The sequence below is a fragment of the Rhododendron vialii genome, chromosome 6a (genome assembly GCF_030253575.1).
Source record: "Rhododendron vialii isolate Sample 1 chromosome 6a, ASM3025357v1".
NCBI classification, from domain to species: domain Eukaryota; kingdom Viridiplantae; phylum Streptophyta; class Magnoliopsida; order Ericales; family Ericaceae; genus Rhododendron; species Rhododendron vialii.
Genome location: NC_080562.1, coordinates 38173937 through 38200141, shown reverse-complemented (window position 1 = coordinate 38200141; position 26205 = coordinate 38173937). Strand labels below are relative to the sequence as shown.

Below are 26205 nucleotides of genomic sequence, written 5' to 3'. Positions count from 1 at the left end.
CTTTGAATAATCAAAACTAGCAACGTTTTTGCCAATAATCAAATTTAATGGTCCCCACATTTCTCACTTAAGTACAACCATCATTGCGTAAAAAACTTCTCTCTCAACAATGTTTCTAGAAAAATATTTTTAAAAACTGTTTTTTTTCAGAAACTTTTTAAAAAACAGTATTTACAAAAAAAAAAATTATAAGTGTTTTTACACAAAAATAATGTTTTTTTTTTGTAAAAAAACGGATTCTAACAGTTTTTTTTAATATAAAAAAAACTGTTTTCTTTTTGAAAAAAACTATTTTCAATTTTTTTTCACTAAACTATTTTCTTAAAAAAAAAATGTTATTTTTTTTCAAAAAGAGTATTCAAATTATTGTCAAAAAATAGTTTTTAGAATTTTGTAGTTTAAAAAGGTGATGTGTCAAGTTTTGGTTATCCAATTTTGATTATTACATTGTGGATCTCTACATTGCTAATCTTAGCAATGTCTTAAATGGATAATCAAAAGATGATATGGCAACTTTTGGTTATTCAATTTTGATTATTACATTGCGGATGCTCTAATACTCCAGAACATTAGAATTGTGATTACATTGAATTCACATTCGAAATCTATGTTTTTAATCGTACTTTCAAACACGACAAATCTTACCTCTTGATCCCCGATTACCATAATACTCCACTATAAATTGAGGGAATCAAAGCATAGTAGTAGTAAATAGTAATGGGTTTGGTGGGTTTCACGTGAAAAAGGCAAAGGAAAGGGTAGGTTTGAAGTGGTTGACCCGACAACCCAATAAAAAGAATAGAAAGACTACTGGTAGTATGCGCACAGACAGTGCATACAGTGCGCTTTTTGGCCTGTCTCAGGCTTAAGAAAGCTAATCGGAGCCGCTTATTCTGTTTAATATATTTTTTTTAAGGTTTCCATAAAAAATAAGCTCCATCCGACATTGATAAGAGCATTTCAGAAACGTCCAAAATTGCTTCAGAAGTTCGGCTAAATTCTGAAGTGATTTTGGACGTTTCGTAAATGCCTTTAGCGATGTCAAATAGAGCTGATTTTTTACGGCAATCTTAAAAAAAAAATATTGAACAAAAATGAGAGGTTTCGATTATTTTTTTTGGATCCGAAACGGGCCAAAAAACGCGCTGTATGCGTTGTCTGTACATGTACTGCTGTATCGGTAGCAGCTCTCTAAAAATTCTGAAAAAGAATGGATATCGCCACCACCCATGACTCACGGTCCCCGTGACGTCCGCCTACGGCGCCGCTGAAACCGACCGGCTATATCCGGTCATCCATTATCTCGCCCCATTGACCCCTTGGGCTACTATCCCTCTACAAAGCCACACGCGCTAATCCAGCTCGTGTGTACATATACTAACAACTTCCAACTCAACACCAATTGCACTTTTATCAAGTGTGATATACTCTCGTGCGCTGACTAGGGTTACAAATGAGTCAAGCCAAAACTTTGTCGAGCTCAAACTTTAACGAGTCGAGTTTAATCATTTACTAAATGAATCCTCTTTTAATTGAGCCGAGCCATTTTTAAAGAGTCGAGATTTTGTCAAACGAACCGATCCGAGCGTTAACGAGCTACTCGGTTCATTTACAGCTCTACTCATGGCGTAAAAAGATTTACCACAATCTTCTTTAACGATTCAAGTCATTCATTTAGAAATTAGTATCATGCATACAAAAAATAAAGTTGATCAGATGTACGTCGATAAGATCTCGATCGAGTCGTTCATGTCATAACACATATTGACGACCAAATGCTAACCATCCACTTATTTTGGTGAAAGTTATGATTTTGTTCCTGTTGATGGTGATGCCGGACCAATACAATGTATTGCATGAATAATGAACACACCAAGACTTATAAAATTAATTAACGATTCATATCGTCAAGTGACACCATTGTAGGTTTTACTTCACCTTGCATGAGGGTCACATTTATAAAATAAACGAGTCAAATCGTCAAGTGATAGCGTTGTAGTTTCTATTTCATGTCACATGAGGGTTACACGAGAGGATCATCGCATATCCACATGCGGACTGGATAAAGAACCCAAGTTCAAAAGTTTGAGATATTGATAGCTAATGAATTATTATGAAGTGTAATCTCAAATCGAATTTGTCTTCATTGTGTGAGGAAATGTTTTTGGAGCAAAGAGTAGCCAATGTTCAATTGGCTTATTATTTTGCACAAATATTCTACTCCTTGAGCTCTCAATGTAAACATCAAACATGTGGTCAAATTTTCAAAATTGTGAGGAATTCCATTTTTTCACTCACTGGTTTGCTACAATAAAAGCAAATCATGGCTGGGCATGTTTCTAATGATATTTTTGTGTTGATTTTGCTTCTTAAATTATAAATGTGTTACCCACCAAGGCACAAACAAATGTAGGTATGGCGATTGCATAAGCAGTTCGAACCAAGGTTATGAATCATGGCTTGTACCGGCTGGTACATATTGATATTGTTAAAAATACCGAACAAATGCCGGACTATTTTTTATTTTATTTTATTTTTAATAAATGTGTATATTATTCTATAAATTATTTTATGTGAAAAAATTATACTAATACCGATAAATCCGAAACAGTACTCGATATCTTTCTGGTACTAGTACATAACATACCGTACTAATAGAAAAATCGATATGCAATCCGGTACAGTATTCAGAATCTTGGTCTGAACCAAATCTTAATTTTAATTTTTGGAGCCAAAACCGCTCGTGACGTGAGGATAAATCCGAAACAGTATTCGATGTCTCTTTGATGCAAGTACATAACATGCCGTATTAATAGAAAAATCGATACTCAATCTGGTACCGGATTCAGAATCTTGGTCCGAATCAATGGCGTTTTGCTTCTAAATTTCCGTTTGACCGGAAAAAATAAAATAAAATTGGCGTTTGCTTCTGAAGTGTATCTTCCACGCGCCATATATTCACGTGGTAGTACTACTCCCTCGTATACTCCCTAATCGTCGTTAGACAGCACCAAACCAAATAAGGCCAACCCCACCGAGACCATCAAATCTCCTCCACCTCCACTAATAAAATGCGTAATCTTAAATTTAATTCTTAATGTGGATGATTAGGGAGAAGACAAAGAAAGCGACAAATGTATGTATTGACTATTGAGTCAGACTTGTTGTGGTCTTTGATTACTGTGACGGAGGAGGAAAAGAAAAATTTAATGAAAATTTGTCGAAAAAAGTCTCCCCCAGTTGTCTTGTCCGTAGCAAAAATCAATAGAGATTTCTCAGAGGGAGAGAGACCTTTCCTTTTTCCCCGTCCTGAGAAGTGGTATGTTTGGTTCCCTCTTGGAGTATTTGATTTGATTTGAAATTTCTTTTCTTCTGCTTCCCTTTTCCTTCTCCTTCTTTCCCCCCTCTCCCCCCCCACCCCCCCCCCCCCCCCTCTGTTGGGGTTTCCCTATCAAGATTATTATGTCCTTGTCTGTGTGCAAGAAATTGAAAGAGAGAGCAGGAGACGTCAGGGTTTGAAATCTCGCAACAACCTTTTGTCGAAAAGTCTCAGTGGGGCACCGTTGATGTTGAGGCTTTTCAGCTATTGGGTTCCAGCCCACTCTTTCTTCACTTGTAAGTGATCGGAGTTGACAAAAAGAATCCTATCTTTTTCGTTGTTCACGGCATTGAGTTCTCTAACATCTGATCTGGGTATTCAACAAACACCTACAATCTCAGTGGTTTTAGCGTTTGCTTCGTTTTGAAGTCACCGGGTGGGTACCTTACTTCGATTTCTGAGGTGTTTTGGGATGTGGGTTTTGAATCTTTTTCCTTTGTGGTTTCTTCTTTCTTTCTAAAATTTGAAGTGCTAGTCCAACACAGCAGTGTGAAACTAGTGTTTTGGAGTCCTTGATGTCTGCGGTCTAGGGTACTCGGTTTCATGTGGGGACTGCGGATCTCATTCTGTTTTTCCTGGTGCTGATTGCTTCACTTGCAAGTTGTTGATTGGTTGGACTTGGGGTCCTTTTTGTGGACTTCTCATGTGTTTTTTGGGTTCTGGGTCTGGAGTTTCTTCTTTCTTCCTGTATGGGGGAGTGGTTTTTTTCTTTTTTGTGATTAAACTAAGCCCTTCATTTACGGTCTAGGGATCTAATTTTAAGTGGGTGTAGGGGATCTCAATAGGCCTCAGCTGTAATTATTGTTGCTTCACTTGCAAGTGGTTATTTGGACCTTTTCTGGCTCCTGAGTTATGGGGTATAGGGTTGGCAAAGCCTCTTCATTTCAGTTCCTTCTCACTTCTCAAGAGCAGTCCACTCTTTATCTTTCAAACTGAACCAAGTTTTTTTTGGCTTTGGTTTGAGTTGGGTTAATATCTCCTTTGGTTTCAGTAATGGTGGGGCTGGGGTTTATTCCAGTGACTTTCCTCCACTGGGTATTCTTGGCTTGTTTCATCTGCTCATGTTTGGATCTTGGAACCCCTAGCCAAACCTGCGATCCCAATGATTTGCTAGCTCTGAAGGAATTTGCAGGGAACCTCACAAATGGGTCCATTATCTCCTCATGGTCTAATGAATCCATTTGTTGTGAATGGGACGGTATTGAATGTGGTAATGGATCATCTGCAAATAAAGTGATTATGTTGAATTTATCCACAAAAGGCTTGACAGGGGTGATTTCAGGCTCTTTAGGCAGTTTGGATCAGTTGAAACTGCTTAATCTTTCATGGAATCATCTAGAAGATGGATTACCGGCAGAGTTTTCGAATTTGACAAAGCTTGAAGTTCTTGATTTGAGCCATAACCTGCTAACAGGACCTGTGTCAGGTTCACTTGGTGGATTGAACTCCATTCAATCACTGAATATATCTTGCAATTCGTTCACCGGGGAGTTGGTCGATTTTATCGGAGTATTTCCAAATATTGCTGTTCTCAATATCAGCAGCAATTTATTTGCTGGTGGATTGAGTTCTCAAATATGCAATTCTTCTAAGAAGATTCAGATTCTTGATTTATCAATGAACCAATTGGCAGGCGGGATCGACAGCATAGGCAATTGCAGCAAATCTCTACAGAAGTTGCATTTGGATGGAAATTCACTCTCAGGCCAAATTCCAGACTCATTGTATTCAATATCATCTCTGGAGCAGCTTTCAATCTCTGCCAACAATTTTTCTGGCCAACTAAGCCAGAAACTCGGTGAGCTTTCAAACCTCAAGACCTTGATTATTAATGGAAACCGATTCTCAGGTCCCCTTCCAAATGTATTTGGGAACCTATCACAACTAAAACAGTTAACTGCAAATTCCAACTCATTTTCTGGATCATTGCCTTCTACCTTGGCACTTTGTTCTAATCTAAGGATGCTTGATCTTCGAAACAATTCTCTATCTGGCCCTATCAATCTTGATTTCACCGGGTTGCCTTATCTCTGTACACTTGACCTTGCAACAAATCATTTCTCTGGTCCCCTGCCGAATTCACTTTCTAGTTGTCACAAATTGAAAACATTGAGTCTTGCCAGAAATGCTTTGACTGGCCAAATTCCTGAAAACTATGCAAACCTCAGTTCCCTTGAGTATGTATCTTTGTCGAACAACAGTATTGCAAACTTATCCAGCGCACTGTCAGTGTTGCAGCATTGCAATAATCTCACCACTCTAATCCTAACCGAAAACTTTCATGGAGAAGAAATCCCAGAAATTGAGATTGGTTTTGAAAGCTTAATGATTTTTGCACTCGGTAATTGTGCTCTTAATGGGAAAATCCCAATTTGGCTTCTAAATTGTCCTAATTTGGAAGTTCTTGATCTTTCATGGAACCTTTTGAATGGTAGCATCCCTCCTTGGATCGGTGAGATGGATAGTTTGTTTTACCTGGACTTCTCGAATAACTCTCTCACGGGAGAAATTCCTATAAGTTTGACAGAACTCAAGAGCCTTATTTACGTGAGCAACAGTTCATCCAACCTTACCACTTCCACTGGGATCCCACTGTACGTTAAGCGAAACCAGAGTTCTAATAGTCTGCAATACAAGCAGGCTTCAAGTTTCCCTCCGTCAATCTACCTGAGCAATAACAAACTACACGGGACGATTTGGCCTGAAATTGGGCAGTTAAAACAGCTCCATGTCTTGGATTTGAGCAGGAACAACATAACTGGAACCATCCCTAGTTCCATATCTGATATGAGTAACTTGGAAGTTTTGGATTTGTCATGCAATGATCTTTATGGATCAATTCCTGCATCATTTAATAAGTTGACATTCCTGTCAAAGTTTAGTGTGGCCAATAATCATTTACAGGGAACAATTCCAACTGGGGGCCAGTTTCTAAGCTTTCCCGAATCGAGTTTTGAGGGTAATCCTGGACTCTGTGGGACAATAGACTCCCCTTGTAGTGTTGTTGACAATACAGGCCTTCAACCAACTATCCCTTCTGGTTCAAATCAAAAACTTGGTCGAAGCAGCATTCTTGGAATTGCAGTTGGTGTAGGAGTTGGCTTTGCATTGCTCATGGCCATTGTTCTGCTCAAGATGTCAAGGAGGAAAATCGGAAATCCGACTGAAGATTTGGGGGGAGATATTGGGAGGCCACACAGGTTATCTGAAGCACATGGGTGTTCAAAGTTGGTGTTTTTTCAGAATTCGTACTGTAAGGATATTACAGTTGCAGACTTGTTGAAATCTACTAGCAATTTTAACCAGGAATACATAATTGGATGTGGAGGATTTGGTCTAGTTTACAAAGCCAACCTTCCCAATGGTGTAAAAGCAGCAGTCAAGAGGCTTTCTGGGGATTGTGGGCAAATGGAACGTGAATTCCAAGCCGAAGTGGAAGCTCTCTCAAGAGCTCAGCACAAGAACCTTGTTTCTCTTCAGGGATATTGTCAACATGGAAATGAACGGTTATTAATCTACTCATACATGGAGAATGGTAGCTTGGATTATTGGCTACATGAAAGGGTTAATGGGGGTTCACTTCTCAGGTGGGATACAAGACTCAAGATTGTTCAAGGAGCTGCATATGGGTTGGCTTACTTACACATGGAGCCTAATATAATTCACAGAGACATAAAAACTAGCAACATTCTTTTGGACGAGAAATTCGAAGCTCATTTAGCTGATTTTGGTCTATCAAGGCTACTTCGTCCCTGCGATACCCATGTAACCACAGATTTGGTGGGAACTTTAGGGTACATTCCTCCTGAATATAGTCAAACATTGACAGCTACTTTCAAGGGTGATGTTTACAGCTTTGGAATTGTTATTCTTGAGCTTCTTACGGGTAGGAGGCCCGTGGAGGTTTGCAAGGGGAAGAATTGCAGGGACTTAGTGTCGTGGGTGTTTCAGATGAAAAATGAGAAGAGGGAGGAGGAGATTTTTGATTCGTTGATATGGAACAAGAACTATGAGAAGCAGCTTCTGGAAGTGTTTGGTGTTGCTTGTAAATGCTTAGACCATGACCCAAGGCGGAGACCTTCAATTGATCAAGTTGTTTCATGGCTTGATGGAGTTTGAACAGAGGGTATAAGAGAACAATATCGTTAACTGCCGGCTCTCCATGGAGCAAATTTTCTGTTTGAATCGCAAAGAGGTCAGTATAACTGTAAAGCAAAGCAATACTATTTCAGGTTTCTTTTTTCTTTGGTACGGAAATAGCGTCGATTGATTTTGATTCAGATATAGACAATGCTTTGGTGCTGTATACTAGGAATATGTAGGCATTTCTTCTTACTTGGGATAATCGAAAGTTTCTAATTTTGTATATTCTTTTCTGATATATTGCTGTTTAATGACTTGTGAAAATGAAATCTCCCTTTGTACTTTGATGGCTGTGAAAATACAGCTCTTGTTTTTTTCCCCACTTTTGTTTCTGGGTCTTGTTTTCTTCATTGTTCGAGGTAATCTATGACCATCTCTTCAACGAAGGAGAGTCTCTTTCGATTAATTTATCTGATCATCTTCAAACTTATTGATTTTACTTCGACGTGTCCGTTTTGACCTTTTCCTCAACGGTAGGTCAAAGCCTTTAGGTGCTATTGGAAGTTCACACAATCTTTATTTGTTGCCAAAATCCACTTGCTACGTTTGCAAACTTCATATGCTGGATTGATATATCAATGGCCACCATAACAACGTGTACGCTACCTTTTTGTCGCTTCGGAGACAAACAATAATTTGGAATGCAAAAATGTGATTGAGCTTGTTTTCTTTGGGTAATTTGTCACCAAATCCAGTTAGTTTGCTGGGCTTCTTTTCTCTCCAGTATGCAGACTAGAATTATTTGATTATCAGGTCACATCTCTTGATTCTGAATCAGGGCCACTGACAGATGTGACCATATGGCCTAAATGGCTTGAATTTGATGATGTTTTGATAGAAATTTCTATGGTTTGTGAAGTTACAGGGTGTAGTGGTTGAGGATAGGAGAAATCATGAACCCTTCTGGCTTTGGAAAATCCAGGAAAACTGGTTCAAACAGGTGACAAGTCCTTTTGTGCACAAGATCCTTTGTACCCGCATCCCTTGCTCCTCTTTCGGACGAATGTTAGATTGCATTGGGACATAGGAACATCATTTTTGTATGAATCAAGCAAAGGATTAAAGGTTTCTCTTTGGCTCAGACAAAAGGGTGACCATTAAGGACTTCAGACCTGCAATGAGTCCTGAAACAGATGAGTCACCGATAAGTTTCTATCCTCCCGCCAAGGCTCGAGTAGAACAAAGTCTCTCTTACACGGGTCTGGTTCACAGGAGCACCACCGCAAGCGGAATCGACCCTACTGACTACGTCGGAAGAGCAGACAGTTAAGTTTATCTGTACTTTTTTGCTATCTCGTCTGCCACCATGATGGTGGTAAGGATTAGAGGTCATCAAAAGGTAGGATTAGACTTACTTTTGTCTCCACTTAAGAAAGATTATCCAAATATCCTCTTCTTTTTTTCTCCTTTCTGTTCAGTGGTCATATTTTTCTCTCTTGTCTGGTGGAAAACGTTTGATGCTATGAGGAAAAGTTCCCTTTTTTGTTGACTTTCTTCACATTGGCTGAACATGCCCACTTGCTAGTTTTGCTGCCAAATTTTGTTGATGTGAAACCAACACGCCTAAAAAAAAATCCCCATCAATTTTGCCTTTGATGGGCAGTGGACTTTAGCACGAAATGCATGCGGAAGTGTAAAAGTGACTTTCCACGGGGGAATGATGATTCTGATCGGATTATTGATTTAGGGCTTAAACACGCATATAAATATCTGTATTCTTAGGACCCGTTCTTTTAAGATTCTCATTTTTTAAGTATTTATTTTTCGCTTTACGAGATAAGTCACACTCACAATAAGTCACCGTGTTATCGCAGATGTGTCAACGATCTTTTATTTGAGATGTGTCTCACGCGTCTTAATAATTGTCGTGTCTTAAGCGTCATATACTCTCGTGTCGCATATGTGTCTCACGAGTGTCATGTGTCCAGTACGTATTTTGGAGATTAATTAATGCTAATAAGTGAGTTAAGATACACATTATGTGGAATGTATATTTGCCAGTTATTCATATGGAATTTATACTCTTTTGCCTGCCAATTAAATAAGGTGAGAAGGCAAAAGAAGGGTGGGTTATGGTTTCCATGAGTGCAAGGGAAACCAATAGTTATAATGGGGATCATGTTACGGTATTTGGAAATCAAATTTAAATCCAAGGGTGGAGGTGGGGAAGACCGGCAATATAACAACCTCTCCTAGATGTATCTGCGACGGTTCCTGAGGGATCAATCACCCATAGATTTCTACTGTCCTATCAGGGTACAGTGAATCACAGCTGGACTTCGCAAAAAGGTAAGATTTGATGAGCGTCGTCTGCACAACTTGAATCTTTCGGCCACCCAAACCACTCGATAGTAAACCATTCAGCACTAGGCTACAACCCATCACCTTTTCCTTTTTTTTGAATAGAACCCCTACTATAATCAATACCACTTCTTCACTAGCAAGAATGCAAGAAGCCCGTGATTTTTTTTTTCTTCCATGCAGTAGATATGAAGAGAAACTTCTTTCCAGTTGACAAGGAGTTTACACCGTCGCCATGTGTGGGCCCCATCAACACTTTATCGCAATAATCTGAATCGTTCATTTTGTAGGGCCCGCAGAGTAGTGTATATATGCAAAAAAAATTAGTTTGACCCAACATCGATAGATATATCAAAAATTAAATTTTGGTTTATAAAATCAAGAATCATTTTAACTTAAAAATTATTGACAGAATCCAAGCTGTTGATTTTATAAACCAAAATTTAATTTTTGATATACCTATCGACGTTGAGTCAAGCTGATTTTTCGCATATATACACTACTCTGCGGGCCCTACAAAATGAACAGTTCAGATTGTTGCAATAAAGTGTCGATGGGGCCTGCACATGGTGGCGGTGTAAACTCCTTGTTTAGACCTCAACTGGAAAGAAGTTTATCTCAGATAGAGATAGGAGAAAATGAATCTCTGCCTCGGGCCCAATCCCTGGATGGCTTCCGTCTGCGCTAGCTCCATCCTTCGTAGAACTCAAAACGTCGTAACAAAGCCCTCCGTCTGGCCTTAATAACAAGCCCATCGTCCATCGATGCCACGTTAAAAAAATACTAAATAAAATGAATGCCGTAAGAGTGGTGAAATTTATTCAAAATGGCTTTTGCTCTCGCACTCAAATACTCAAATCATCGTTTTGCACTCGCGCTCTTAATCCTCGTATTAACGAATCCTAGTTGTTTGGTGGAGTTTTGAAAGACACTTTCACGCTCCCTCACCCCGCATGCGCATTATGTGACTTAGGTTGAGCTTGCTCTCCTTGGGGCTCCTCCATCTATTAGGTTAGTGGTAGACGGCCCCGTTAGTTTTGGAATTTTAGATTTGGATTTATAGGTAATGAGTGTAGAGAAAAATAAAGTAATGATTGAAAAATATGGGTAATAATTGAAGAGAGATAGAAAAAAAAAAAAGAATAGTAATTAAAGAAAAATAGAATAATAATAAGAATTCAAAATCCAAAACCCAAAACGAAAGGAAATGTTTACACATAGATTTTGAAGTTAATTTGGAAAAACTCCATGAAATTTGCCCCTACTAGTATTGTGGTTGAATTTTTTTTCTTAACATGCCTATATGTGTGGAATAAACCCCCAAATTTTAAGTTATTTTCAATTTTAGGTCGCGTGTATAAAATTAGATACACATTTACACACTATCTCGTTTCTTCTTTGGACCTCACAATGAGCAATATATAGTTGTGAAATATATCTTTCGTTATCAGTAGATAATACATTTGGTTGAGCTCCTTCTAGTCACGAATTCTGCGTCTGCCATTGTATCAGGTGGTGAGTTTGACTCCCACCATTCGTACTCCCCGTATATAGGCTAGCGTAAGATTTGCTACGTAAAACAAATACTCGTAGTGCGTCAGCAAAATACACGAGTCTTGAGCCTCCCACACGTGTAATGAGTATGGCACACGTGTTATTGGCTCAGCGTGCCACCTTCTTCATCCGCTGAACTGAAATATTCCAATTCAGTTCAAATTCAACCAAAATCAATGGTGGAAAGTTGAGATCTCCATTGATGAAGGTGAGAGGGAAAGCAGTACTGGGAGCCATGTCTTGGGCAAGGAAGAAAGCTATTTTTGACATGTCGAAGGCAAGTAGAAGTGATCTCCGGACAAACAACAGACTCGTAGGGGCTTTCTTCAGCTCTGTTTCCAGATACTCTGAGTCTGAGGTAAGGGCACGCACGTTTTGTTGCGAGATTATTTTGAAAAAAGATTGAGAATAAGATGAGATTAATGATTGGGAAACAGGAAAGAAAGAATTATTTTTGATAATTTGATGTGGGAAATAATCCGGGGAGGGGACTAGCTAATACCACCCTCGTGGGATTAGTTATTTTTAAGGAAAATTTTAAAATCAGCCCAATGAACTGACGATAGTAAGTGTGTGAATGTGTATTAAAGGATGTAAAAAGTGCACAGAAATACGTGTTTTTCTTGTCTTTTAGTGTGTTTATCGTCAGCCCAGTGGGCTGACAATAGCAAGACAGTATTTCTTAATATGGACAAATAGTCCAGTCTTGTCCAATCTAATCCGTAATTCTGTGCGCATAAAAACGTCGTACTATAAAAATGGGAACGTGTGGAGCCACCTCTTAATCCCACCCCTTTGTCTAGACCAGGGGATGCTGGAGGAAGCCGTCCTATAGCTTTGTAGTGCGGCTGATCCGGCTGTTCACTTCGGCAATGAACGGTTTGAATTTTAATTCGAGCAATAAATTGTTCAGATCAATAAGAACTTGAATTACATTTGAGCCATCCGTAATAAAATAGACGATCTGATCAGCTCTGTAATGCGGTTGTGCACTATAGAAAACCCCCATCCCCTTCGTCCCACCTCTCTTATCATGAAATCGAGCGTGCCCAAAGGCGGTAATTAAGGAAGGATAGTGGTCTCATACTCTTTATTTGCGTGGGAAAGGTAAGAAGTTATTATTATAATTTCTCATTTCGGAATTTGGGATTTTGGATTCTCACTCAGTACACGGTTCCTAATAAATTTTTTCTCAATTATTATTCTCATTTCTCTTTATATCTCTCTCCACTCATTACCCAAAATCCGAATACCAACACGAACAAGCTCTAAAAAAAATTGCTTCTCTTAACCCAAAATTTATCACTCTTTGGGAAACCAAATACATAAGAAGATATCACTCACTCGAGTTGTGACTACTACATGCATTTGAGCATTAAAGGTCCAAAATCTCTCTCTAATCTTCTACTGATCAAACTCAATAGTCCTTTACTTTTGTTAAGGAAATTTAGTAATTTGAACCCACCAATAAGGCCTGAATCGCGTGTAGTTTTGCAGTGATAACAAAAATTGTACTATCTCGGTACCTATATATTGCTACTTGATAGACCTAAGTTTTTGTGTATATTCAAAGCAGGCATTTTATCTGATGCATGCGACCAAATTTTTTTGGTAAATTAAAACTACAGAGAATTTTTTCACAAAGAGAATACTTATTTGAAGGTTTTTTTTTTTTCATTCAATATACTTGCAAAGGTCAATCTTGTAGAGCTTTCCTAAATTTACCTGAAAAGCTACTAAAGTATAATTGAAGAGAGATTATTTGAGTTGTACAATGCTAGCTAGGGCAACCTGGCAGGCCGCAGGCACCCCTTTGGTGCACCCTGTGCACATCTGTGTCTAGAGCGGCGCATTTCAAAAGTTTTTTAAAAAAATTGTGATGTTCGTTCATGTGAACATTCAGGGTCGCATGGTATCAGAAGAAGTAAATGACCCCATCCGTGGGACTACTACCACTGGAATGCCCGCCGCTAAAAGAGGACAAGAACGGGGGAGGATAGTGGTGGCCGGGATGATGAAGACAGCCACAGCGGAGTAACAGATTTCGTGGCTGAGAAGGCATATAATCATCGATGGAGTAACGGATTTCGTGGCTGATGAAGACAGCCACGGCGGAGTATACGGATTTCGTGGCTGATGAAGACAGCCACGGCGGAGTAATGGACTCATCTCGGTGCGCCCCTGTGCACATCTGGGTGGCGTTTTGTTGGGGTGCCCGTCCATTAAATATTTACTCTTTCCGTCCCTTTTTAAGTGTTATGTATTCCATTTTGAGCTGTTCCTAAATAAGTGTCATGTTATAAAGTTAATGGGTAAAAGTTGGTACATTTTCTATTTTGCTCCTGAAATTAGATTTCCTTTTAAAAAGTTGATTAGTAAAAGTGTAATGATGATGCCTCCATAGAGAATAAGTATGGAAAGTAATATTTTGGAGATACAATTATGTGGACTCCTAAAACTACGTGAAAGTCAAACATGGACACTTAAAAAAGGGACAGAGGGAGTATAATTTTTTTCAAAGATTTATAATAAAAAAAAATGTATTTTATGGGGCCCTGTAAAAAATCAGCTCAAACGGATATCGATAAGTATTATTTCTAGATTTGTAGGGACGAAACTACTCAATTGCACAATTTCACCCTAACGAATCAAGAAATAATACTTATCAATATTCGTTGGAGCTGATTTTCGCAGGACCGCATAAAATATTATTTTAAAATTTATGGATGTTTTTCTATATTTTTGCGGGACCCGAGATGAGCCCCATAAAAAGTATAATGGATAGTGTAGTGGATAGATGTAGTGTACTTAGACTTAGGGCCTGTTTGATTGCATGGTTCGTTTCGAAGGGATTGGTAATTTGGTGAGATTAGGATAGAGATTGGTAATGACAAGGAATTGATAATGAGGTGGGATTAGTAATTATTTGCGTGTTTGTTTTGCACAGGATTGAACGATCAAGATTATTATTTAAAACATGTTTGTCTCACATGGAATAGAATTGAACTGAAAATAGGGATAGGATTAGCAATAACAGCCCCCCTTGGGTTGTGTAATCCCATCAGTTAGGGCCGGGGATTGAGAATCCCATGGGATTCCTAAACCAAGCCATGAAAAACAAACCAAACAAGCTTTTTCCGGAGACTAGAAGACCACCTCAGTTATTCTATCCCACGTCCCAATCTTGCTATCAAACAAACCGGGGCCTTGTTGTATATAGAAAGGTTCCTCTCAAATTTCTTTTCCTAATCAAGTACGTACGCTCGGGGTCATGCGGCCACGTGAAAGGATTCTTCTTGTTTCACCACCCCGCACCTTTTTTTTCTCTTACGGAGACCAGCAATGGTTCTAGTATGGGGACCTATCCATGGTTCCAATCCAGATAATGGGACCAAAAGTTTTATTAGTGAAAGCGTCGTGTGTGTCCTCTGTACATGTGTATTTGGACACCTGGCATATTTTGTAGCTACACAGGGACCTGTCACTGCACGTACCGTGCACTATGTCAGCTACTCCTCTTTTCTTTTTTTTTAACAACCTTCTCTCGCGTTTATTAATCCCACCACGCATGCAACTCTTTTGATGATCGGATGCTCGGGCCGACTTCTGCACACGTCGGCTAATTTTAGAGCACTGAAGTTAATGGCTGAGTCAAATCCCGTCATCTAATTTTTACCAAGGTTTGAAATATTTGACTTCTGAGATTTTAATATGCGACCACATGATCGGACAAAAATAGAATCCCACATTGCTTGGGAGTGAAATGGATGATCACTTAATAACATCTGGGACCTCTTCACTCATTGCCAATTGGCTTTGAGATGGATATAAAGTTTCCACATGGTATCAAAGCGGGGCCCGTTCCACCCCACATTTTATAAAATTCACAATCCACACCCCGCGATGACAGACCAGCGAAAAGGCTGCACGATGATAGGACCCATAAAGTGGCCACACGTGACAGACCTCAAACGTGGCTGCACGTGAGGGGGGATGTTAAGGAAATAGAATCCCACATTGCTTAAGAGTGGAATGACCTCAAACGTGGCTGCACGTGAGGGGGGATGTTAAGGAAATAGAATCCCACATTGCTTAAGAGTGGAATGGGTGATAACTTAATAACATCTGGGACATCTTCACTCATTGCCAATTGGCTTTGAGATGGATATAAAGTTTCCACAAATACTTATTAGTTTTTTTAATTGCACGCAGAATATATAATCTGAATACAATTAAACTTCTCTTTTATAACCATAGAAAAGATTGATGAAGAAGGACTAGCTACTCTACCAATAATTCTTGGTGTCAATACAGCATCGTTTCTGTCGTTTTACAGAAACGATATTGTAAATATTCATTTACAAAAAGTGCGACAAAAGATTTTGGAAATATTCATTTAAATTTGCAAAATATGAAAACCTTAAACATGTATGACAACCTTAAAAGAGAATGTCAAGTCTTTTCCTTTCTCCTATACATGTGAAGGACGTATAGATTTGTCGCAGGTGAAGGAGCAATGAATAATTTTCCTTAAAAGCAGGAGTAATTATCCAGTGCTTTCGGGCCCTTGCCTGGTGGGTCGCACTCGCACGTATGTAACTATTCATGCCTCACATTAATCTTAGTCTGGAGCCCTACTTGAATATGTGATTTTGAATGGAGTTGGTGTGGCCATAGTAGCATCTACTATATTTTTTATTTTAAAAACGAGTAATTATTCGGTGGTTAGGGTCACCTCACGTCGCATTCAATATCTCTCGAGAATTCAACATCATATTGAGCTCATACGTTCTCTCCATGTAAATGTGTGATGGGTGAAAGAGATATGATACCGCGTAAATGTAGAAGTATTAGTACATATTTCCGGAATATTGTCATGTTGTGCCTCATATCATTTCATATTCTTTTATATTTATAAGCTCTTTCATAACCACGCATTCATGTAAGAATTATGCCCTTGTTCTCCCCAAATTTTTTGTCAGATGTTTTTTTATTTTTTGTGACTTTTCGTCGTAATTCTTGAAATTAACCATTCGCCTAAACGAAAAAAAATCAGAAAAATATTAATTTGCAGGTGGAAGTTGAAATTTTTCATGTACAACGACACTAAAAATAAAAAATACCAACTTGGTACTTTTTCATTCTTAGCCAACCCCTTTCATTCCTCTTCTTTTTTTGTTATTATTATCAATACCTCTTTTATTCTTTTAGTCATAATTTTTTTTACCTTTTAGACTCGTCTCGATAAGACTGATCCGATAAATAATTCAAAAAACGATCCGTGATTGTGGCGGAGGACACTTGCATATGTTGATCGAGAACCGAAGAGCACGTGTACGTGAGGAGTTGTGAATAGTGTTGCGATTGAATTGTTGCGTACCTAACTTTTTTGTTCAACAAATTTTCCTTAAAAACTGGTCGTGAGTTTACTACTAGTACCAAGATTCCTTTCTTCTGCCTTACGTCCGTTGTCCGGCTTCAAAGGACCCCACCAAAGCTCTTCAATCATTTAAGCGTACAGCACACGCGCCACTCCACAGCGTTTGGGAAACCGTTTTTAATCTTGGGTAAATTTCGATGACCTCCTGTGAGATTTCTGGTAAATGCAGGACCTCCCATAAGATTCCTGAATTTGCACCGCCCTCCCTTACTTTTAATTGATAATGCCAATATTTTCTCAAAAAAAATCGTTTGTCTTGGATTATTTTTGTCGTTACGGAATTATTCACCGTTTTGTAACTATTTTTTTAAGACGCAACTCAACTGATATTACTTTAGTTTTGTATATTTGCTTGAAATGTGGCCTGATTACAGCAATTACAAGAAAAAAAATTGTTAGGAGTAAAGGACATAGAATTGTAGTTGATAGACTAGTGCATTTTTTAGTTTTATAAAATAGTTTTTTTTTTTGGTTACTAGTTCATAAAATACTTGAATGCATTAAGTAACATTAGTAAACAGGAGTGCAAGACACTGCCACACTGGGCTGTAATGTAAAGAGGTGTCCCCATAAATCCACTTTGTCCAGGTGGCAATATATCCTAATCTTTTCAATTGTTGATTTTTCTAATTTTCTTATATGTTTTATAAATTTTGCATTTCCTATGTGGATCGTAAATAAGACTTTTTAAACAATGACGAGGGAATTGTAATTATTTGACATAAAACTAAAACCCCACCATTGCAACTTAAAATTTCGGAAAAAAAATTGCAACAATATATTTTTTGATTGATCAACAATAATGTTGTTTAGTTTAAAATGTCAGATTCTATTTATAAATTATTTTAAATCTTATCCATGAATGATATTTTTCACGTAAAATTAATGACCAATCACGCATTGAAAATTTTAATCATAGGCATCAGTAGTACATATAACATGAATAGTTGAATTTTTTCCTCGATACGAACAACAAACTAGGAGGGGTGACTAATGGGGGGGCGAAAAAGGAATGTTAGTGTTAAACAAATGATGATGTCTTCATAAATCTACGATTCCGTTAGGAATTTGAACGGTGTAGTAACAGAGGGGGAATATTAACATTGTCAGCAAAAGCAAGAGGAAGCAAGTGTAGTTTCAAGACCTTCAAAGGAGGTCATTGCAATTGTGAGAAACCTCAGGGGAGATCAGTGAAGTTTATTAACCTTAATCAAGCTTACATCACTCACACCAACCGCTCGTTAACTACTCCTCCCCTGCTTCAAATTAAAGAAATCAAAAGTAAAATTTCCCCCAAACACAAACAAATAAGCACACACCCAAGCAAGTAAACTACCGAGAACCGACCTCTTACCAAACAAAATCCCTTTTCTTATCTCAAAGACTCAAACCCACCTCGTCTTTCACTCGTTGTCTCACACTAATCACACTTAATGAGAGAGAGAACATTTTAGAGAGAGAGAGAGAGAGAGAGAGAGAGAGAGAGAAGGGTTGTGGTCCACATCTCTCACTCCTCTGCTTTCTTTCTTTTTTTTCACCATGTGTGTTCACCTTCTTTTATTCGTCATTGCTTACCTCCTTCCACGGTCTCATACAAAACCCACCAAGAAATGGAACCAAACCCGTTGCCGGTTATGAAGTTGGCGGTGGATGATGATGATGATGATAGCGGGGGAGAAGAAAAAGGAGAGATTTATGGTGGCGGCGAATTCGGGTACAAGAAGAAGAAGAAATTGGTGTTTGCTGGTGGGTCGGGGAAAAAGGAGTCTGGTGGTGGTGGCGGCGGAGGAGGAGGAGGGGTGTCGCCGCCGTGGTGCCAGGCGGAGAAGTGCGCCGCTGATCTGGTGGCGGCGAAGAGGTACCACCGGCGCCACAAGGTGTGTGAGTCGCATGCCAAAGCGTCGGCGGTCGTCGTCGCAGGAGTCCGGCAGCGGTTCTGCCAGCAATGCAGCAGGTCTTGAAATTCCTATCTTTTCCCCCCATATTTGTGTCTTAGTTTGTGGGTAATTAGACTTTTTTTCAATTTTTGGGAAAAGCTAATTAACCTGGAGCAGGGTGAAAAAGTTTACATTTTCTGGTACTTCTGCAGGAATGTCTAACATTTTACGTTGGGTATTTGAGCTACTTTAAACTTCTTCAATCTATGTTTTCTTCATACCATCAGCAATTTTTAGCCTTTTCAATTAAAAATCCCTTGTCAAAGTCTTATTCTGCGGGTCAATCTAAGTTCACAACTATGATCCAAACCGTTCATCTGTAGAATTCTCGGAGGAGAAAGAGACTTATGCCAAAAGTCAATTTCATCACATTTGAATAGAAATAAGAAAGAAATATTTTGATCGAACATCAATAGAAACATGCAAATTTTGCATTTTGCATTCCATTTTGTACTGGATTGAGTTGACTTTTTGGAAACATGTTCTTCTCTGAGAGTTTTACGGGATGAACAGTATGGATAATAGATGTGGACTCAGAATGCGCTCACAAAATGAGAGTTTTTAGAGGTATGAAGGGAGTTGGTATGGAAGGAGCTAAACCCTTAAAATACTACTACTGCTAATTTTTTCTACATGTTTGATTGTTCAAACTTCAAAAAACAAATAAAATTTTAGGCTTTTGGTGGAAATAGGAGGGGTAATATTCGTAGTCTGGGGTTTTTGGCTTGTATAGTTTGTTGATGATATAAGTAGTAATAAAGTTGTCCCTCTCTCTAACACATTAAGCTTTTAGATGAGTTGGTGGTTAACAATCTAATATTTAGATTGGTTTGGGACAAGGTAGAATGTAGTCCCTCTCTTGACCAATTCTTAGGTTGGTTTGAGATAGGGTCTTTTTCTCTGTGACTTTTTCGTATACAAGTGTCATTCTCTTAATGCCTTCTTTTTAATATATTGCTTATTTAAAGAAAGGGATTCCTAGTCTGAGGTTATTTAATAGCTTCTCCTGTAAGTTCTCCTCTATCAATTGGAAGCATTAGCACCAACTTCACTAAAGATGCAATTTTTTATTGGAGGCTGGTTGAATGATTTAGAGAAGGTTTCTCATGTCATAATTCATCAAAGATATGTGAAATTATGTTGCTTGGGTGAGTTTTCTTTTCATAAGGTAACGGTAACAGGGTTAGTAGTGAGTTATCTTATAACCGTAGTTCGGTGCTCCTCTATGAGCTCAAACCCCAACCTCCTCTTGGAATCAAGGGAGACAAACCACTCGAGCTAACCTCAAAAGGGTTTGTTGTTTGGGTGAGAGTTCGACTGGCAGAAATATGATTTCACTCGAGAGTAAACGACTTCATGGTAAATGGACATGGACAAATTGCACATGTTTTACTGGTTCATGTCCTCTTTTTCGATGAATGGGAAGAATAATGTTAAATTCCCATTTACAATTCACACATTGTGCTCTTGATTAAAGTGTAACCGGAAAAGAACAAGGCGCGTTGAATCAGCCAAGTTTGGTTCTATCTGATGGTTCTGAGATGCTTTTAGCTCTGGTCAATTCATGGCTTGTGTTTCATGAATATGACAGTTGCCTTTCATGGGTCCCTTGTGCCTTTCAGTGTTGCAATTTACTGTATGTTCCATGACTATCAGATGCGGAAATGTGTTTAAGTGTCCACATTATCAAATTTCTATCTCAAATAGTGTGTCCCAAGGCCAGTATATTTCGTTTATTTTCTCGGGAAAATAGTGTTTACGAAGTGTCTTAGGCCATTTAGAAGGTTCACGCATACGTGTGAATTCGAAGTGCAAAATACGCTTACTAGGTGTATGTCCAACTGTATGTGTCGGACACAGATTACCCACCCTTCTCCGAGTGTCGGAGTGCCCCGCGCGGGTAATTTTATACATTCAGCAGGCTCCATGTAACATAGGTTGCAATCAGCTCTGTTTCATCTCAAATATTTACTCAGATTGCAGCCTACTTGCTACAGTGTTTCTTCGCCTTCGTTATTTATCCTTTTCTAATCCTGTCACTTTTCCCGAACCTCAGGTTTCACGTGTTATCTGAGTTCGATGACACAAAAAGAAGTTGCAGAAAGCGTTTGGCTGGGCACAACGAGCGACGCAGAAAGAGCTCATCTGAATCCAATGGAGAAGGATCCAGCCACCAGAGGTCAACCCTTCAGTTGAACGAAAATCAACCAGGGCAAGCTGCCGGTAGGGGCAGAACTTTGATAACTCTTCCCGGAGATCCCGCCTACAAGCAGTTCCACGTCCGTTGAGATTTCCATGCTTACTCTCTTCTGTCATTCCATAGCATCTCATGCTGTGCCTGCTGTACTGTCTATGCTCTTTCATTGTTGGAACTGTGTCCAAATTCCTCTACTTTATGTTGTTAAGACCCTTGGAATTACTAATATCTTGTATAAATGCATGTAGTTCCAGCTATATTGTACTTGCCCAGAAGTATATGAATCTCTATTAAGTTACTCAATTCTTCCATATTCCAGCACTAGCATATTGTTCCATGAAGCAAATATCCCAAAACCCAATTTAATTGAGTTTGATCCAGGAATCTAAGAAATAGGGAGAGTTCTTGTGATCAATTGGATTGAATATAGCACAATGACAGCTACTTATTATTGAGATTAAGCTCAACGAAGATAGGCACAAGGGAGTTGACATCAAAGCTCCCTCTTATTCTACAGTGCGAGCAAACTTTGCTTACAAGTGATGCAAATTGATACATTTCGCTTGTTTCTAGTGCTGATCAGAGAGAGAAAATCATAAAAGGTGGAAAAATACTGTATATACTGGGAAACATAAACAACCGATGCAAGGCCACAATACCGGCATCGGGTTTGATTCTCAAGCTGCGGTAACCCAACTATTACTTGCTTCCACAATATCGGCATCGGGTTTGATTCTCAAGCTGCGGTAACCCAACTATAACTTGCTTTTAACCAATCCGACAATCCAGAGCAAGGGTCACTGAAGCTTTACAACTATGCAGGAAATATCGTCTGAGCTCCTCCTTGTAAGTGCCTCTTCAGCAAGGTGCTTAGCAGCTGACTTCGCATCCTTTATGTGCTTGATACAGTCCACTGCCTCTTCATTTGTCATCACCTGATACCACACAATCCAGTCTGTTACAAATATTACGGGTGACGGGATTTTTTTGCCGATAACTAAGAAAGGAGCCATAAAGTCTTGAAATTTGTAGACAGAAGATTGTATAAACGGTTGAAAATATGTACACTTTATGGACTATTATGCTTGGTATGAAGTGTTTAAGCCTTGAGGTACTTTTGTACTCTAATCATCTCTGAGATCTTATGAACTATAATATCTCAATAATCCCACCATCTTTTGTTTTGAACACCTACAATTAGAGCACAACAGAGAAAGCTTTTGCCATGCATTTTCTTATTCACTGGTAATGGATTTTGGAATCAGATAACTGATGGCATTCAATAGTATTATTTGTTTCTATTTTCTATCTTGCAAAACACACAAAACATGTTCTCTTCATTTATATCAGAAAATAACAATAGGGGAAAAAAAAAAACAAACGAACGGTGGGAGTGGAGATGGTTGGTGGGAGGAGGAGGGCCTGCGGAGGGGTTCCCAGCAGTAGAAGCCAGGAGGGTGAGGCTGGAGGGTTAGCCGGCAGGTATGGGTAGCAAGCAAAGAGGGGGGCCGGAGGTGGGGTACAGCATACTTCTGCTACAACTATAAAGACAGAACAACAAAAGCTACAATGATAAAGGAAATGATTAGAATAAAAAGTGGAAAAACAGGTAATGAAGCAGTGAAATTGATATGTGCAAAATAAAAGGAAGAACAAACCTTCCAGATGCCATCACTTGCTAAGATGATGAACTCTGTATCCTCATCCACAATCTCGGAGAACACATCTGGTTCTGAACTCAAGTGTTTCTTCAAGCTTTTGTCGCCAAATGCTCTTGCTACGGCCAGCTGTCCATCAACTCGTGGAACATCACCTGAATTTAAACAATGATGTAATCATAATATAATCCAATAATTAGTGCAAGGAGAAAGGAAAATACCTTCTGTGGTAATGAGTACGTAGAAGTAGAGGCCCAGTTTCAACATGTTAATCACTACAACTATTCAAAAATCTTATTACCACCGAAAATGAGTACGTAGAAGTAGTTAGTGATTATGTTAAATAGGATTTTACATTTCTCATAGCTAAACATCTCTAAATTCCTCTCCTTGGACGTCACATAGACATAAAGTCCACCATGAAAAAGTTTGGATCCAAACACAAAAAATAAAATAAGTTGATACCTCGTTTTTCTTTTCAAGGGCTGGACTTATCCAAGTACACACAAATTTAAGGCAGAACGCCATTTGATATGCTATGGAGCCTATGATAAACATGTAAGTGGCAGGTGAATGCTCTCAAGACCACTCGTGTCAATCTTTGAGTCTTTGACTGTCCATTGATCATTCATAGGTTTAATTACCTGGAAAATTTGATACAAAGCCACCCCTGTCCTCAATGTACGCCCTTTCCTTGCTAGGCTCGTGATCAACTGACAATTGTTTGGCCACACCATTCTTGCATATAACAGCCCTTGAATCTCCAACATTAGCTACCACCAGCTTCTCACAATTAATCAATATTGCAGTAACTGCAGTCGAACCCCCCTTACCCAAATCTACTGCTTTATCCAAAATCGTGGTATCAGTAGTACGATAAGCTCTCCTGACTGCACTTTCTGTTTCAGTCCAGAAATCAGGCTGCTTGCAGCAAAATAAAGAGCTTAGTTAATATACCAAAGCAAGGAGGACACAAGGGAAGATACAAACTTCAGGAAGACACTGACGTTCTGCAGTAGCACCAAGTTCTAAGGATACTCTTATGAAAGGCTATAAAGCAGTTCAGATAGATATTTGGAGATACGTATGTTCAAATGTAGTACCTCGTTCAAAATATTTACAAACAAATTTGACCGTAGATAATCGGGAATGTCGTGGCTCAAATGACCATCAAATATTGCAAACAGACCAAGCTCATTGTCTTCAACTTGCTTGAATTCGGCAACAACATAATCTTCCATGGGGTGACTGGATTTTCCCTTAACCAAGTGATAACCAAGTGTTACGTGCTTTGACATCTTACTCTTCCCTTTTCCAGTGTCACATGCAGATGAGCCTAGCCCAACTTTTTCCTGCAAAAGTAAACCACCATTACCCGTGGAACAAAACTTTGCTAATATGTTTCCTAACATAGTTAAGTGAAATTATACAATAGTCCGGGAGTACAGCCACGTGGTACTCTAGACCACTTTACAACCACACATTCCTGTGAGGTCTACTACTAAGTGTAAGGACCCCATAGAAATGAGTGGCTGTAAAGTGGTCCTGAGTACCACTTGGCGGTACTCCCAGATACTCGTTCATTATAAGACTTCAAAATCCAGTAACTGAACCCTCAGATGTTACTAGCATGGACAAAAGTTAAACATCCTTGCTTAGAAGCCTTCCTGGATGAGGTAAGTGGAAAGTCATATGCCAATGGTGAAGCATCCACGACTAAAGAAAGCAACTAAACTAGTGAAATAATGATAAGAAAGTCACATAAGAAGCTACAGATTTCGGCGAGGACATGGTTCTAAATAGTGCAATGGTTTATTGTGTACACTATCCAACAGATCCAAAGCTAAAACCTTGAACTAGTTTTTTTTTTAGTTTCACCAATTGCAATGTGCAATAAGCCCTTGCATCCTACAACTGGTCACCCCATAAATTGTAATTTGAAACAGCCCACTGGAGCACTAAAGCCTCCTCTGACTGGTTGTCATCGATTGAGCTACAGCTGACAAAAATTATCTTATCCTTGTGCCCTTTTTATTGACCTAAATCCTCTAAAAAACAGGTGATGCTTATAATCAGCGACTGACAATGCACAATGTTCTTCATACCAAATCAATCACTATAGAGAACTTAGTCCAAAGTCACTAACAAACTCAGTAACGACCCACCCTTTACTGGCCCAATAATTTGTTGGAGCCTACAACACAACCCCAAATGTGTACGCCCAAATTATTCAGTTGTAATGGGTGGTCCCTCATATATCCTTGACACTTCTACTAACCCACCAAAGTGAGATTGGGGTGTCACAAGGCATTGTGACCTTCTTCAGCACACTGCGTGATACAGACTTGGGGTTTCACTATTTCAGTCATCGACAATTGACTTCTACAACTATGGTCAATGAATTTACAATTAAAGACGCTTTGAGTCTTCAAAGAACTCCATAGTTTCACTAATAAATCCTCAACCAAAAAAATTCAGCTACCTTGTCAGTTGTCACCTATAAGGACAAGAAAATGGCATGCGTGCTGTGAGGCTGTCCGCCTTTGTGAATATAGATTTGCCTAGGAAAAGAGGTTTGGGGATTCTATTGCCAAAAGGCCTAGAGAAGTGCAGGAATGTTTCTTTGATAACAGGGCTGGCCCCAAAGACATGCCCCAAGAGTGTCTAGTTGCTTGGTGGGTTTGCTTCCCACATGATTGACCAAGGTTCGATTCTTGCCTTTGACCAGACGGGGAAGGGATTGGTTGAGGAGCGCGTAAGCTGGCCCGGACACCCGTTGAACCAAAAAACAAAAATTGGACCACATATTACTCACTCAGTGCTTCAAGGATATGCTAAAAGTTGTTTGCTAATGAATTTTCCGGGTCATATTGGTAAGAAAATTTCTAACCCAATTGAGAGGATCAAGATCTATACCAATCCTAACCTAGTAAACATGTCCAAGTCAATAAAACTTGCGAAAAAATAAAAAATTGAATGGGTCGTACAGACAACGAAAAAGGGCAAATAATATATAGTGAAGAGGGTCAACCCAAATACCCATTTCAAAGAATATGACAATCTCAAACATAAACATGTGCAAGTGAATGGAATGAGCATGTTACCTTCATCTTGTGGAGGATTTCTCTGCCTGTCATGGCTGAATCAGGAAAGGATGTAGTAATTGCAATATGCAGAGAGAGAGAGAGAGAGAGAGAGAGAGAGAGAGAACAAAATGTTGCAGCGAGGGAGAAAGAGAGAGAGAGAGAGAGAGGGGCTGTGGAAAATTGGGATGAGGAGACTTCCAGGAGATTGACACTACCCGTTATTTGTCTTACAGTGCGAGAATCCGCGTTCTTGATTATTGTCCCTACCCCACGTTAACTTCTGTTGTCCCTGACGTTTACGCGCCTCGAACGAATAATGTCTTTCACGGTATCTTCACCTTCCCCATCCCGTACTTTCCGAAAATTACATAATTTTACCTCAATTTTAGGCTTATTCAATAAATGAGCTGAGTTTAAACTTAACAATATACGGTTAGGCTTGGGCAGGGGCGGTCTTAAGGGTGTACAAGAGGGAACTCAGGCTTCTGCACAACTCCAAATATTTTCATG

The 26205-nt window shown here is 39.1% G+C and overlaps 3 protein-coding genes across 3 annotated transcripts; 2 read left to right on the top strand and 1 right to left on the bottom strand.

The window, feature by feature from the left end:
* The first annotated feature begins 3423 nt into the window (after nucleotides 1-3423).
* LOC131331584 (phytosulfokine receptor 2) lies at nucleotides 3424-7842 on the top strand. Its single transcript, XM_058365623.1, has one exon. It carries the CDS (start codon nucleotides 4373-4375, stop codon nucleotides 7496-7498), a length of 3126 nt encoding a protein of 1041 aa, XP_058221606.1. The 5' UTR covers nucleotides 3424-4372; the 3' UTR covers nucleotides 7499-7842.
* Nucleotides 7843-18093: 10251 nt separating this feature from the next.
* On the top strand, nucleotides 18094-21254 carry LOC131331583 (squamosa promoter-binding protein 1-like). Its single transcript, XM_058365622.1, has 2 exons — nucleotides 18094-18771; nucleotides 20811-21254. Exons 1-2 carry the CDS (start codon nucleotides 18428-18430, stop codon nucleotides 21040-21042), a joined length of 576 nt encoding a protein of 191 aa, XP_058221605.1. The 5' UTR covers nucleotides 18094-18427; the 3' UTR covers nucleotides 21043-21254.
* A 124-nt stretch (nucleotides 21255-21378) lies between these two features.
* On the bottom strand, nucleotides 21379-25996 carry LOC131331582 (probable protein phosphatase 2C 39). The gene is made up of 5 exons (XM_058365621.1): nucleotides 25714-25996; nucleotides 23713-23961; nucleotides 23254-23530; nucleotides 22610-22764; nucleotides 21379-21886 (listed from the first exon to the last, which is right to left on the bottom strand). The coding sequence occupies exons 1-5, from the start codon at nucleotides 25744-25746 to the stop codon at nucleotides 21749-21751; spliced, it is 852 nt and encodes a 283-aa protein (XP_058221604.1). The 5' UTR covers nucleotides 25747-25996; the 3' UTR covers nucleotides 21379-21748.
* Between the last annotated feature and the right edge of the window lie 209 nt (nucleotides 25997-26205).